Here is a 15,892-nt window from a genome sequence, read left to right as displayed (position 1 = left end):
CAGATTTCGGCACCTATCTTCCCCAACTAAACTTATCAAAGCTGTAACTACCTGGGATCGTTCCCGAGAAAACTTGGACATTGGACTTGTGTCCAATGGTAATTTTAATGGGTCAACAAGTTAATGCGTTTGCAAGTGTATTGCCTTATCTTGTAAGAGAATACAAATACTAGAATAGTAAGATGTACCTCTTGTATGATTACCATAGGTCTGCACTGCAAAGTACCATGTTCATTAGAATGAACACATCTAGTAGTGATAAGAAAGTATGATCGTCGTTTCTTTATTTTTGTTCATCACAACCGTGTACCATTTTCGATCTATCAAGTGGACAGAGTTAAACACTTAATGAATGAATTTCCCGTATGAAACTGGTGCATTGTGAATTATTTTATTAGAGCATTTTATAGATTTGAACTATGGAGATGCAGATGAATCTACAAAAATTCCAGATCAAATAAATATTATGAAAAGATAATGTTGATGCAAGCATTGGAACATTTAGATTTGAAATTTTGTCCATTGCCACTGTAATCACTGTGATGATTAATATTCATGCAGTGCAAGCATCGGCCCTTGACGCTTCTCTCCTTCTCAATCTACGAGGCTTGATCAGTTCAGCTTCAGTCGTTCGGGAAAGAGCACACAAGAAACAGTATCAAAAATCAGAATCCATTTGCATCTACGGAGCGGAAGTGTTTGAAGCGTGTCTGATCTGTCGTCGTCGCGGAGTTCGGTGTTCGCGCGGGTGTTTTCCGGTCAAGCTACGATACTCAATTGCGTCCATGCCTTGCACTCCGATTCGATCCTGGAGCTTGACCCTATTCAGTACACGTTTGCGGTGAAAATGCGCCTGCAGCATCCCCAGCAGAGGCAGCAAGCGAATTTATAACGATAAGCCAAGTCCGTGCACTCTTTGCCATCCCCGCGTTATCGAACAGATGCGGTTTCGATTGTGCCTGCTGGTGACCTTGTTGCAGCTCTTTGTAACAGTTCCAGCGAACCGGGTGAGTGCGGGAGGGGGCCTGAGCGTCAGCTGAGAGCAGATAATTTTTACGACCTTGCGTAAGCCCGCGTCAATGTTCTTCTTCCAGAAATGCTTGGGTGGTCTTTGCATTCTACCGGAACTGTGTCGACCAGTGAGTGAAAACGTCTACGATGAAATCCATTTGAACTTTTTCAGGTAAATTTCCCATCCAGGAAAATAACGCATGTCTATCGAATTCAACACGCGACCTGATTGTTTATGTTTTCTTGCCTGTCTGCTTGTTGTAGCTCGGATGAATGTCGAAGCGAAAGTTTGAAATGCTGCCCTTTCGAGCGAATAGTGCGGCAACCGGTATGATCCTCTCGAGCTGATAAGAAGGCGCGTTCTTTCATGTGTCGAATGCTGGTTTTCTTATTTGCATTTGCAGAAGTTCGAAGCGCCGGACGAGAGAGAATTGGTATGTGCAGCGCGCAACAACAATGGAATAGGGAATTTGCCGGTTCCGCAGGATAAGTTCCAGTCAAGATACGGTAGGTAGAACATACATGTGTGAAGAATGCATAACTTTTTGAGTTAACCCTTTCCTTCCTACGACTTCGAACGACTATTTTTATGTCGAAAAAGCGTTCCCAAGCGTTGCTTGCTTGAACAAAAGTGATTGCTAATTTTTCGAAATCAATAAAAAAAAAGTAGTATGTAAATCAATATGGTTTTGATTGCTTATCAATAGTTCTACTATTGAATCAAGTAGTCCATCGAAAATCGTTGGTGCTCTATAGCAACAACGGGAAGTAGAGGGCTAAGCATAGAAAATATTTTTTTTTTTTGGTTTTTATTAATGTGTATTTTAACTTAATTGCTAATTCTACACTCGCATAGAAAATAATATAACCTTCAGAATTGAACTTGATTAAGATAGAGTGAACATGAGGGCCCATATAGCCGAGGCGGTAAACGCACGGGTATTCAGCATGACCATGCTGAGGGTGACGGGTTCGATTCCCGGTCGGTCCAGGATCTTTTCGTAAAGGAAATTTCCTTGACTTCCTTGGGCATAGAGTATCTTCGTGCCTGCCATACGATATACGCATGCAAAATGGTCATTGGCAGAGGAAGCTCTCAGTTAATAACTGTGGAAGTGCTTATAGAACACTAAGCTGAGATGCAGGCTTTGTCCCAATGAGGACGTTACGCCAAGAAGAAAGAGAAAGAGAGAGAGAACATGAGGGAAACCCAGATGTTCATTTTTTAGACAGAAATTTAACAATCCATGGTTGTGGCTTGGTGGTCTAGTTCAATCCCTGGCCCGTCCCTTTCCTCCTACTTTGTATCTTTCTATATACTTCCTCCCTCCTCTTTACATATGCAACTCATAACTCATGTTCATAACCATCGCTAGAACAGAAACGGTTTGAAAAAGCCTTCCTTCCAACTTTCCTAGCACAATGTCTATCTATCATATAACGTCTACGAGTTATGCAATCATGCGAACTGTGCCGCATTATTTTCAGAGTAATAAATACACTAATCTGTCACTTACGCCGGGCTTCCACGCACCAATGTGTGAACCCATTACCAACCACATCCCACCAACGCTCCGACATCCGCATGACTTTGTGCAGGCGCAGAGATATATTCGGTCTGCTGTTTTTTTTTTTTTTTTTTTTTCCTTCTAAACCATAGGGGGATAATCTGCTCAACAGACACCCTAACAGAAGGTTAGGGTAGTGTAGGTCTGACAGGCCGTCTTCTACAACAAAAGTAAAATCCAGGACTACTCTCTCCTCGTACCCACTAAACCATTCCTATGGTCGCCAAACCCTACGTCTCTCCGGAACCACCAAGAAGGTATTGCTTCAGAGAGGGGCTAGTGCACATCGCACCCACAAGGTTAGCTGCGTAGCCTGCAGCAACGAACATCGATGACTCGCTTTGGAGAGTCCATCACGGTAGCATGCTGGCGCTTAGCCAGTTTCCCGAGTGGTCCTCGCCACTCCCTTTGTCCTCGGAAGGCGGGCAGAGTCAACCCCGCCCGCGCCCTACTGCTGAGCGGACATCAAGAACTGATGCCCACATGCAACCCGATCTGACCTGCCCGCAAAGGAAGGGTATCACTACCCTTCAGGCCCTATCAGATGCATCCGTAGGTTGCTGACGGCAGGGTCTCCACCTGCCCCGACCCTTGCCGGGGACCCCTTTCCAACCGCGGGCTTGGATCCAACCCAGTAGACCGACACCACGACAGCACCGCTACCGGGATTTCCTCTCCGCGGCCACTTAATCGTTGTAAGGGTCGATCTCGACCGCAGGGCACCGGTATGACCTACGAAGCCGACTCCGAACCCCTGGACCACCTCTTGTACTGCATCTGGACTAGCCATTCTCCGAGTCCACGCGCCACCTCCTCTGTAGCTCCCAGACGATGTGGGTAATAGCCGTTGAAACGGCGTTCCAGCCAAACTCATCCCTACACATCCTCTGGACCAAGTTGTCCGGAGTTGTGTCCTCCCCGCATGTGGCAAGCATGCGGTCACGCATTGTGCGAAAACGCGGGCACACGAACAAAACGTGTTCCGCCGTTTCCTCTGAACCATTGCACACTGGGCATTCGGGAGAATCCGCATGCCCGAAACGGTGTAGATACTGTCGGAAGCAACCATGACCTGTAAGGACCTGTGTCAGGTGGAATGTGACTTCCCCATGGCGCCTATTAATCCAACTATCTACCCTCGGTATCATCCTATAGGTCCACCTTCCTTTGGTGGAACTGTCCCACGCGCGCTGCCATTTGACCATAGAGGCCATCCTGACAGTCCTGCGTATGCCTCTTGTGCCGCGCATTTCGAAGCACTCCATGTCCTCACTGATAAGAATGCTGATAGGCACCATACCAGTAATGACGCAGAGAGCGTCGTGTGACACGGTACGGTACGCGCTCGCAACCCTCAGGCACATAAGCCTGTAAGTACTTTCCAGCTTCCGTCGGTAGCATTTAGTACTTAGCGCGGTGCCCCACGCCGGGCCGCCATACCTAAGTATGGATGTAGCAACACTAGCCAGAAGCTTGCGCTTACTGGCGTACACCGCAGAGCTATTGGACATCATCCGGGACAGTGCCGCAATAGCTGTGGAGGCTCTTTTACAGGCATAATCGACGTGGCTACCGAAGGTAAGCTTATCGTCGATCATCACGCCCAAGTGTTTGACGGAGCGCTTTGACAGGATAGTACAGTCTCCTACACTGATCTCCGTCTGCTGCTCCGACTTCAGGTTGTTAACAACCGTCACCTCTGTCTTGTGGTGAGCCAGCTCCAGTTTCCTGGACCGCATCCACGCCTCCACAACCTTAATCGAGTGGTTGGTAGTCAACTTTACCTCCTCGATCGTTTCACCGTAGACTTCGAGCGTAATGTCGTCGGCAAATCCGACAATCACCACTCCCACTGGATACTCTAACCTCAACACCTCGTCGTACATGACATTCCATAACACCGGACCCAGGATGGAACCTTGCGGGACTCCTGAGGTTATGTGAAAGCACTTCCGACCCACCTCCGTGTCGTAGACTAGTACACGATTCTGAAAGTAACTTCCGAGAATCTTGTACAGGTACTCCGGTATCCCCAGACGCAAGAGCGCATCGGCAATAGCAGACCAGCTGGCGCTATTAAACGCATTCCTTACATCCAGAGTCACTACCGCGCAAAAGCGAATTCCCCTCCTCTTAGGCTCGAGTGCTTTCTCGGCGGTTTTTGTAACCGACAAGATAGCGTCTACGGTGGACCTCCCCTTCCGGAAGCCGTACTGGTTACTCGAAAGACCATTTTCGCCCTCGGTGAACCGCAACATTCTATTGAGGATGATCTTTTCGAGCACCTTCCCCGCCGTGTCAATCAAGCATATTGGTCTATATGCCGACGGGTCTCCGGGTGGTTTCCCCGCCTTTGGCAATAGTACCAGGCTCTGCCTCTTCCAAGCTTCTGGGAAAACTCCCTCGTCCAGGCATTTCTGCATAGCAGACCTGAACATCTCGGGAGCCTCTGCAATAGCTACTTTTAAGGCCAAGTTCGGAACTCCGTCCGGACCTGGGGCCTTACCTACGCTAAGGGACTTAGCTATCCCCGCAAGTTCCACATCGGTGACCCTCTCCTCATCGCCAGCCCCAGTCCCCGGCTGTCCTACGAAAGGAGGCCAAGGACTAGGATCATGACGCGGAAAAAGTCCTCCAATGATCCCCTCCAACATCTCTGGAGATTGCTCTGTAGGAGCCATCACACCTCTCGTCTTGGCCATAACGATCCTGTAGGCGTCACCCCACGGGTTCGTATTGGCACTCTGACAGAGACCCTCAAAGCAGGCCTTTTTGCTTGCTCTTATCTCGGTCTTAAGCGCGGCTTTTGCAGCGGCGAACACCACCCGCCGTTCGTTTCGCTCTTCCTCTGATCGTGCTCGCTGCATCCGCCGCCTAGCCCGTAGGCAGGCGCGGCGCAGGTCCGCAATCGCGTCGGTCCACCAGTAAGCCGGTGGCCTCCCATTTCTAGGGTGGACTCGCCTAGGCATGGTCGCATCACACGCACGTGAGAGCACCGCTACCAGCTCGTCGCCGTCTAAACCGATTAAGTTTCGCACACGGCGGAGCGCCTCCCTAAATACCCCTTCGGTCTGCTGTTGATACATACGATTGCAATCATCACTTACTTCCCCTTCCCCACATTGACCTACAACCTGACGTGGCAGGCGCCATTGTCACCTAAAAAAAAGAAGACCACCAACACTCACACACTGAAGATGCCTGCTTAGTCCCCGGCAGATATTTATCTCATTGGTTCCTTGAGTGAGTGTAGCTGGTCTGGCGATACTGGAAAAGCGTCCACGGGCGGTCAACCAAGCTTATGCTCAAGCTCAGAAAATTAACAATCCATGATTGATAAATGAACACATCATATGCACACATATCCAAAACAGCAAACTAAGAAACACACTTTTTGAATTTCAGCCTTCTACCCTTCTCTGCGGAAAAGTGTTATATAAAAAATATGTGAATTTATGTGTATTGCGTTAGAGCAGGCATTTGATCATCAAAATTTAATATTATTAGTACCGTAAAACGGGGTATCTTTGATAATACGGGTAACTTTGATAGTGCGACAGGCATTGTGTAATTTATCTTATAACTATGATTCTTTTAACCAGTTAAGAAAAAGGTAAACGTAAATCAATTCTATACATATGAAAGTTCATCTTAGACGTATTTTCATTAAAATCTAGTTTATATACAACTTTTTGGACAAAATATAAAAATTGATGATATTTTTGTCATTTATCAACCCCTTCAAACAATCTGCTATACGACTTAGTTAAAACTATTTTTTCAATAAATGGACTCTTATTCTCGATAGATTCATCATAGTAGATTCCAAACCTGACCTTGAATCTCTTAACGAAGTGTGTTTCTACGAAATGGAAACAATTTTGTAAATTGGGATATTAATCTCCATACATTGATAAACGCCTAAAAGTATGCAATGCCCTTGTAATTTCATGTAGATAAATATGTGTTGTTCAAAATTTGTTAATAAAACATTTAAAAACTACCCAAAAAAGAAAACTTACCTTGAATAGCATGTATTCATATGTTGATGTATCGTTAAGCATTTATTATTACAAAATAATGATTTTTGATAGCTAAATTTATTGTGTTTTGCACTTAATACTCCACAAACTCATTTTTATATGTAGAATTTAGTAAAAATCTATGTTTTGATATAAAAATTCTATCTAATATATTCAACAAGTCTTTGCTCATCATGTTCGTACTCCTAAGATATCAATCTGGGATTATTTTTTGAGATTTGATGTGTTTTTACGGCATTATCAAAGTTACCCCAAAATGAAAATCTGTTTTTCGGTTATATGAAAAACTAAAAGTTATCCAAAATATTTCAGATTATCGAATCTTTTAATTGAAATTGATAACTGATACCCCAGTACTTGTTTTGTAAATATAAAACTCGGAAAAATACTGTTACATGTAAAAATAGTGAGAAAATTCGCTGAAAAACTATCAAAGTTACCTCATTTTACGGTACATACCCCGGTGGAAGCTTGACTGTAGTTATGAATCTGGCAAACTCAAAACTATCGGTGATATTGTACAGGATGTGCGCTGATTGTAGAAGGATCGATGCCATATATTTGGAGAGTTGATAGGTGGGATCGTTGATGCATGTCACTTCTGGGCGCAATGGTAACGCACAGCCAGTACTACACTAGTTTACAGCATTTTTGAACTCGGTAAGCGGATGATCATTTTTGGTGTAGAATCATGCCCTGAGTTCGAAAACGCGAAGGAAAAAAATTACAGTAGAGCGGAAATTTTTTCGACTTTCCATACAAGGTTGATGGTTTGAAATCGATTTTTGTTCTATTTTTAAGCAACGTCGCTCATTTCACACACCTCATTCTCCGTAATCAATGCTTCGATTGAGCTGAATTTTTTACTGTAACTCGCCTACATATGATATATCAAGTAAACGTTGAGAAAGAATTTTTAGATCGATTTTTTCTTATTAAAAAAAATACATTTCTTCATATATTTTTCGAAATTTAGGTAAAAATCAAGGAGATCGTCCCTAAAACTTGCCAATATCTTGGATTTCAACAATCTGACGCAAAACCTGCATTCAGGTGATCGAATGGTATTATATTCAGCCTTTAATTTATGCAAAAAGATTTAAAATTGGTTGAACAAATCGCAAGATATTTGAATTTTTGTAAATTCCATATTTTAAAAAGTTGTACAACTCAATATTAAGCTGAAACTCAAAAACTGTTCTACTTTAAATTTTTAGAAGCACGGTTTTGAAATCAGCGCTAAATTGTGCTTCAAAAATTTTGGTCGTTGACAGAAGTTCACGACTTTCGTTTTATTTTGTAAACTTGTGCTATCATCGATAGTTTTGAGTTCGCCAGGTTCATAACTACAGTCAAGCTTCCACCGGGGTATAAACTTGCATCATTTCATGTCGAAGTCCTTTCCTCTCGTAGATTTTTGTCCATACAAAATTTTCGAATTTTGAATGGATCAAACACTTTGGCCTCCCGCCACCCTAAGAGTTTACATAGGTTATGGACAGGTCCCAAGGTATTGCATCGAAGATAGCTTCGAGGTTTACGCTCTGGCTTTTAGTTGTTCGTCACAACGACGTCAGTTTTGCGCCAATTCCAGTTTCCGGGAGCTCATCTACTCCCCCGCAGCTTATTTTCATCTCTATGTAATTGGAAGAATCTACTCAACCGATAACTGAAGGGACAGCTCAGGTAAGGAGGGGGAGGGAGGAGGCTGGGACCTTCTCCGGCGCCAATGCCCCAGCGGTTCTACGAAAGGCCAATGACTCGGACCAGACGCGAAAAGAGACCCTCGATAGTCCTCTCCAACATCACTGAAGAGTGCTCGTAAGGTGCCAATATATCTCTTGGTTTGGCCATCACGACAAGATGTAGATACCAACTCATGGATGGGATATTAACCAGTTGTCCATATCACCGTAATCTGCGATCCAGTTGCCGTTTCCGGCGGATACCTGGTATGGGTCCGCTATGATAGGGATATCCATCCCCACTCAGCGACTGCCTGGCACAGCCGTAGCTGGGCTGCGTCACACTGAATGGTTCTGGTTCAGCTGCGTTACCTGCACTGTAACTTGTCAGTTGTGGCTCTTCTGAAGATCGGGCACCTTGGACCTCCCGTCGGATGCTTGCTGTTTGTGGATTTCCCGGATCAAATCAAACACTAGGGAAGGCTCGTGAAGCCTTGTGCCTTATGGTATTCAACTCCACAACTCGCCTACAAAACTTGCTCCTGTCAGGGCCTTTACAATCCTACACAGTTAAAAATTGTTACATCGAGTTCTAACCGGTAGACGCTATCTTGTCGGTTACAAAAACCGCCGAGAAAGCACTCGAGTCTAAGAGGAGGGGAGTTCGCTTCTGCGCGGTAGTGACTCTGGATGTAAGGAATGCGTTTAATAGCGCCAGCTGTTCTGCTTTTGCCGATGCGCTCTTGCGTCTGGGGATACCGAAGTTCTTGTACAAGATTCTCGAAAGCTTCTTTCAGAATCGTGTACTAGTTTACGACACGGAGGTGGGTCGGAAGTGCTTTCACATAACCTCAGGAGTCCCGCAAGGTTCCATCCTGGGTCCGGTGTTATGGAATGTCATGTACGACGAGCTGTTGAGGTTAGAGTACCCAGTGGGAGTGGAGATTGTCGGATTTGCCGACGACATTACGCTCGAAGTCTACGATCAACGATCGAGGAGGTAAAGTTGACTACCGATCACTCGATCAAGGTTGTGGAGGCGTGGATGCGATCCAGGAAACTGGAGCTGGCTCACCACAAGACAGAGGTGACGGTTGTTAACAACCTGAAGTCGGAGCAGCAGACGGAGATCAGTGTAGGAGAGTGCACTATCCTGTCAAAGCGCTTCGTCAAACACTTGGGCGTGATGATCTATGATAAGCTTACCTTCGGTAGCCACGTCGATTATGCCTGTAAAAGAGCCTCCACAGCTATTGCGGCACTGTCCCGGATGATGTCCAATAGCTCTGCGGTGTACGCCAGTAAGCACAAGCTTCTGGCTAGTGTTGCTACGTCCATACTTAGGTATGGCAGCCCGGCGTGGGGCACCGCGCTAAGTACTGAATGCTACCGACGGAAGCTGGAAAGTACTTACAGGCTTATGTGCCTGAGGGTTGCGAGCGCGTACCGTACCGTGTCACACGACGCTTTCTGCATCATTACTGGTATGGTGCCTATCAGCATTCTTATCAGTGAGGACATGGAGTGCTTCGAAATGCGCGGCACAAGAGGCATACGCAGGACTGCCAGGATGGCCTCCATGGTCAAATGGCAGCGCGCGTGGGACAGTTCCATCAAAGGAAGGTGGACCCATAGGTTGATACCGAGGGTAGATAGTTGGATTAATAGGTGCCATGGGGAAGTTACATTCCACCTGACACAGGTCCTTACAGGTCATGGTTGCTTCCGACAGTATCTACACCGTTTCGGGCATGCGGATTCTCCCGAATGCCCAGTGTGCAATGGTTTAGAGGAAACGGCGGAACACGTTTTGTTCGTGTGCCCGCGTTTTCGCACAATGCGTGACCGCATGCTTGCCAAATGCAGGGAAGGACACAACTGCGGACAATTTGGTCCAGAGGATGTGTAGGAATGAGTTTAGCTGGAGCGCCGTTTCAACGGCTATCACCCATATCGTCTGGGAGCTACAGAGGAGGTGGCGCGTGAACTCGGAGAATGTCTAGTACAGATGCGGTACAAGAGGCGATCCAGGGGTTCGTAGGTCATACCGGTGCCCTGTAACGACGCTGTAACGACCCTTACAGCAATTAAGTGGCCACGGAGAGAACATTCTGGTAGCGTTGATGTCGCGGCGTCGGTATATTGGGTTAGATCCAAGCCCGCGGTTGAAGGGGTCCCCGGTAAGGGCCGGGCAGGTTGAGGCTCTACTGTCAGCAACTTTCTGGTGCAGCTGATAGGACATGTAGGGTAGTGATACCTTTGCCTTCAGCAAGTCAGATCGGGTTGCACGTAGGCATCAGTTCTTGATGTCTGCAAAACTATTGGGCGCGGGCGTGAGGTTAACCCTGCACGCCTTCCAAGAACAAAGGGAGAGATGAGAACCACTCGGAAAACTGGCCAGCATGCCATCTTTTGTTGTATAAGACGGCGTTAACCCCACACTACCCGGACTTTCCTGTTGGATTTAGAAGAAAAAAAAGCCATTTAATCGATTGCTGTTTGTGTCAGCCCAATTAGTTTTGTAGGAAAATCATGTTCAGATATCATGTGCCATAGTTAACCTTTCAGCTGAACTGTAAACTAATAATGAGCTTAAAACTGTGTCCTGATCGTAATTGGATTCACTCCTTACCATCTTTTCCAGGAGAATTCCCATGGATGGCATTCGTGTTCGTGATCGAGACAGGATACGAGGTCTACATGTGTGGCGGAACCCTGATTCAATCCAAAGTGGTCCTCACCATCGCGCACTGCATCGAGAACATTCAAACGGACAAGCTGAAAGTGCGGTTTGGCGAATGGGATCTGGAAAACATGGTCGAAATCTATCCACCCCAGGATCGGTCGGTGCTCAAAACTATCATCCATCCACAGTACTATGATGAGTTGCTGCACAATGATATTGCTATACTATTTCTTAATGATCATGTTAGCTTCACGGAGGTTGTTGGTACGGTATGTCTCCCGCCTCAGAATTCCAATTTCGACAAAAAGAAGTGCGTTTTCTGTGGTTGGGGAGAGGACACCATGGGCCGGAATTCGTCGATTCTGAAAAGGACTAAACTTCCGATCGTACCGCGAGATGAATGTGAACAAGTGTTAAGCAAAATACTGCACAGTCCGTACTTTAAGTTGCACGAGAGTTTTCTCTGCGCCGGGGGTGAATCCGGCAAGGATGCCTGTCGGGGTGATGGTGGATCTCCGTTGGTTTGCAGGATACCGAACTCGGAGAACCAGTACTATCTGGTAGGATTGGTGGCGTTTGGAGCACGCTGCGGAGCTCGAGGAGTTCCCGGGGTTTATGTTAATGTTCCTTACTATCGTGATTGGATCGACGGAGAAATTGCCAAAATGTATCACGTTGATTTATTTGTAGATTAGTCATTAGAGCTGTACTTAGTATTGAGAAAATAAATCGTGGATTCATTTGGTGATGCAAATCAATGTAGATGTGTTTGTTATCACTTTTCCCCAAACAGCTGAGAACAGTTGATTACCCTTAATTACTATTGACACTTTTCATGGTTTATTCACAAATTTCACCAAACACAGTTACTCGCAACAATATCTTCATGAAGAAGATTTCTTTCTTCGTAGCAAATCAGGATTTCATTTCCCGAGTTAGTTTCCCAAAGTTATTTCTCAGACTCTAAACCCGTTGACCGATTTGAACTGAAGTGACGTGTTGGTTTTTACTACATTTTAAGATGCAAGTTAGAACATTTAAAATACCAATAAACAAAATCCTTGCAAATCTGTGCACTTACTTTGATCATACCGTAAGTTTCAATAAAACAGCTCAACCACGTCGGTCGTTTTGAGATCGTTTGGTGTTGGCAAAAGTGAAAATATTTTACGACCCAGTCCAGATCACCGACGACATTGCGCCAACGAAAACCAACGTCATTCCTCAAGAGACGAATCGAGCTTTGGCTCACGCCCGAGACGCCTTTGGAACTATTTTACGGCATCATTATCGACCGTTAAAGCAGATTTTATATGCATTTAAAAGCATTACAATTTGTTATGGCTAACATGATTGATCCAGTTTTTTTAAGGGGATATGCCTCGCCTCAGAAATGCAGGCTGATGATGACGCTTGAAACCGGTCGGATAATGTCCACATTGAACCACATGACGTAATTAACACAAATGTCGAGTCACGTTTGGGTAGAGGAGTTAATTAAAAAATATGGTTTTAATGCACATGAGCCATATTAAATTCGGTCTACATGAATGACACGGTCGTCCAGAAGAATCAAAGTGTACTGAAAGGCTATATGTTCACTCAAAAAACCCTAACTAATCCACCTAGCGGTGATGGCGCCTTTCTCGTGCCTTAGAAAACACATTTCAACAAAACTCAAGTGACATGTTGATAAATATCGCACTTTCATACGTTAAACAAAAATCCATTACATGGCACCAGAAATCATATCGTTTATGCGGCTTTGATGTTTGAGCCTCAAACTCTTAAGGACATATATGAGCGAATCCAAAGATGGCCGTCACAATGGCTGCCTTGCAAATTCCGAAAGCACGGATCTCGTCATCTAAACAACAAACAGAGCTGAAGAAGCAATTATTATTATTATTATTATCTTTATTATTATTTATTTACGACATTTTATCCAAAAGTGAGCATTCGTGTCGGGCGAAAAAGCAATGAGCAGCCTTGCTCAGTCTAGAATTCGTCCCTATATCAAATAAACCCATATAACATGGATTTAGAGCTTAAAACGCCATTAAACTGCCACCATCTTGAATTTCGAGCAGCCACCTTGGTGTTTGGGCCACCATTTTGCATATTGCGGTCGCCATTTTTGGACTCCAGACATCTTTCTTATACCAAATATACCCATATTACATGCATTTAGGGTTTAAAACTGCTTTAAACAGCCGCCGTCTTGAATTTGGAGCCGCCATTTTGGATTTTAGATCGGCCTCTCGGAAATTGTGGTCGCCATTTTTGGACTCCGGATATCTTCCTTATACCAAATATACCCATTTTTCATAGTTTTAGAGCCCAAAACTCCATTAAACTGCCTCCATCTTTAATTTGAAGCGCTCATCTCGAATTTTAGACCGCTATATTGGATATTCAGGCCGCCATTTTCGGACTCCAAACATTTTCCCCATACAAAATAGCCGCCATATGAAATTTGGAGCCGCCATTTTGTATTTTAGACCGCCATCTTGGATGTTCAGGTTGCCAAACTTCATTATACAGCCTCCATCTTGAATTTGTAGCCGCCATTTTGGATTTTAGACCGCCATCTTGGATATTCAGTGCGCCATTTTTGGACTCCAGTCATATTGCCCATGCAAAAAATACCCATATTGCATGTTTTTAGGGCCTGAAACTCCATTAAACAGACGCCATCTTGAAATTGGAGGTGCCATCTTGGATTTCAGACCGCCTTCTTGGATATTCTGGTCGCAATTATTGAACTCCAAACATTTTCCCCATACAAAATATACCCATACTGCATGGTTTAGGGCTTAAAACTGCATTATACAGCCGCCATCTTGAATTTGGAGCTGTCGTTTTAGATTTTAGACCACCATCTTGAATTTTGGACCAACATCGTAGAATTTTTGGTCTCCTGTGTTGACATTCGCACAAAATTTGTCAACCATGCTGAAGGTTACAAAAATCGCCGCAGTTTGATGTGTCGCATGATGGGGCTTGGTTCAGTTTCAGGGCTGTTACAAAAGTGTCGATTTGAAAACCGCAAAATCCGCGCCAAGCCATTTGAAATCCGCGCCGAGGTCATCAAATCCGCGCCAGTACAAAACATATGGCTTTGATGACTCAAACTTATCAAAATCCAAATTTTTTAAGAGAAAATCAAATAATCAATTAGTAAATTGATTTTTAATTACTAATCCATGACTTTGTATAACCACTTCTACTTCAAACAAGAGTTTAAACATGCTGCAAACAGGCTTGTTTTTTAATTGCAATAATAAGTTTTGGATCAATAATTCTTTGATTGTTTATCAATCAGTGCCTACTATTTTTTGAGAAAAATCCCAAAAGATCATTTGAAAATTTTCAGAAACTTTTTGAGAAATTCAAGGATTACTTTTTGCAGAAACAAATGGAGTAACACTAGTAAAATTTTTGATTGGATAACCACTGCATTTTGAAGAAGACTAAAAGCAAGGGTACAAACGTCGGCTGAAATAGTATCACCTCGCATATAATTTATCCAGACCGAAAAGCCAATCATAGAGGGATAACTCAGCCAATCCGTTGGTCTAATGAATAATATTCTATCCAGAGTTTTTAAAGTTTTTTTTCCACGGAATTATCTAAGAATACAATCATAAAAAGCTCCAAGACGTCTTACCTGTATCTGATTTATTTTGATTTCTTACCACACACATAGTCTGCTAAACCAATGAGTTTCTTTACAAGATTCTGTTGACTACAAAATTCAATCAAATGTTTCTCTAAAACTTCCGGTAGACATCTCTTTGCAAATTCCATAAAAAAGATTTCAGAATCATCAAGAAACAACTATTTCAGAAATCTTGCCATTCTATCCAAAATTTTAGCCAAAAATTGATTTAGGGGTTAAGACAGAAATAACTTCAATAGTTTGATTAAGAAATTCAGAAGAGGATCTTCTCAGTTTAACAAATGCGTATAGTGCAGTGTAACTTTAGCACTCCAAGCTAGGGACTATTACCATTGATTTTAATTAAGCACAACATTTCATAACACTAATTTAAAAACGTTTTTTTCCTGGTTTTGTTGAGCTACTTGTCTAAATGTTTGATGTAAGTGCATTTGAAAACCATTTCCGCGAAATCCGCGCCGAAATTAGCAAATACGCGCGAAATCCGCGCGAAACGCAAAAACCGCGAAAAACGCAAAATCCGCGCCATCTGTAACAGCCCTGCAGTTTTATATGTGGCTAGTTCTACCGGTGCTGGTCCGGATCACTAAATTGGCCATAACTCCAGAACGCCTTGACTGATCCGAACCATTTTCAATAGCAAACAATGCTTTTTTTCACCGTTTTGAACCCTTTTTTAAGCTGTAACTAAGTGCTATAAATCTCTCGTATAAGTTCGAGCTAACTTTTTACCGCCCCTTCGATTCCTAAACGTAAAATACAGTGCCTAGTCGCCGTCCTTATCGCGATTCGGAACAACTTTTCGCCGCATAGCGAGTGCTGCAGCTGCTGCTGTTTATTTGCTGTTTATTTGCTACCACAATTCGCCTACCGTTCACCCAAATTTTTCCCGCTGTTTGCGCTGCCTGCCGTTCGATAGCTGTACTTCGTCCCGTGCCGAGAATACCGAGCATAAACATGGTTTGCAAGCGCTGCCAGAAGAAAGTTTCTGACGATGATGCTATCGTTTGCCGTGGTTTCTGCAGATCATCATTTCATGTATTCTGCGTCAATGCTGATGAGCCACTTCTAGTGCAATTGAAGCTGCATCGCAGCTGTGTTTTCTGGATGTGTGAGGGTTGTGCGAGTGTCTTTTCTAATGCGCACTTCCGCAATATGATGACGGATGTCGACGACAAAGTCTCCGCTGTGCCCGCGGCCATCGAGTCCATGAAGAT

The 15,892-nt window shown here is 44.2% G+C and overlaps 1 protein-coding gene across 2 annotated transcripts; it reads left to right on the top strand.

Annotated features, from left to right (window-relative positions):
- Positions 1–609: 609 nt before the first annotated feature.
- Positions 610–11,747, top strand: LOC115261357 (phenoloxidase-activating factor 2-like). 2 transcript variants are annotated; one of them, XM_029862882.2, is made up of 5 exons: positions 610–1,007; positions 1,095–1,183; positions 1,276–1,339; positions 1,419–1,518; positions 10,952–11,747. In XM_029862882.2, exons 1-5 carry the CDS (start codon positions 942–944, stop codon positions 11,686–11,688), a joined length of 1,056 nt encoding a protein of 351 aa, XP_029718742.2. In that variant the 5' UTR covers positions 610–941; the 3' UTR covers positions 11,689–11,747. The 2 variants fall into 2 exon arrangements, with proteins under 2 accessions (XP_029718742.2, XP_029718741.2); XM_029862881.2 differs by having other exon boundaries at positions 616–1,007; positions 1,416–1,518; positions 10,952–11,692.
- The last annotated feature ends 4,145 nt before the right edge of the window (positions 11,748–15,892 follow it).

Source organism: Aedes albopictus, chromosome 3 (assembly GCF_035046485.1).
Source record: "Aedes albopictus strain Foshan chromosome 3, AalbF5, whole genome shotgun sequence".
Taxonomy (NCBI): domain Eukaryota; kingdom Metazoa; phylum Arthropoda; class Insecta; order Diptera; family Culicidae; genus Aedes; species Aedes albopictus.
Note: the sequence above shows the minus strand (reverse complement) of the source record. Positions and strands in the feature narration are given on the sequence as shown.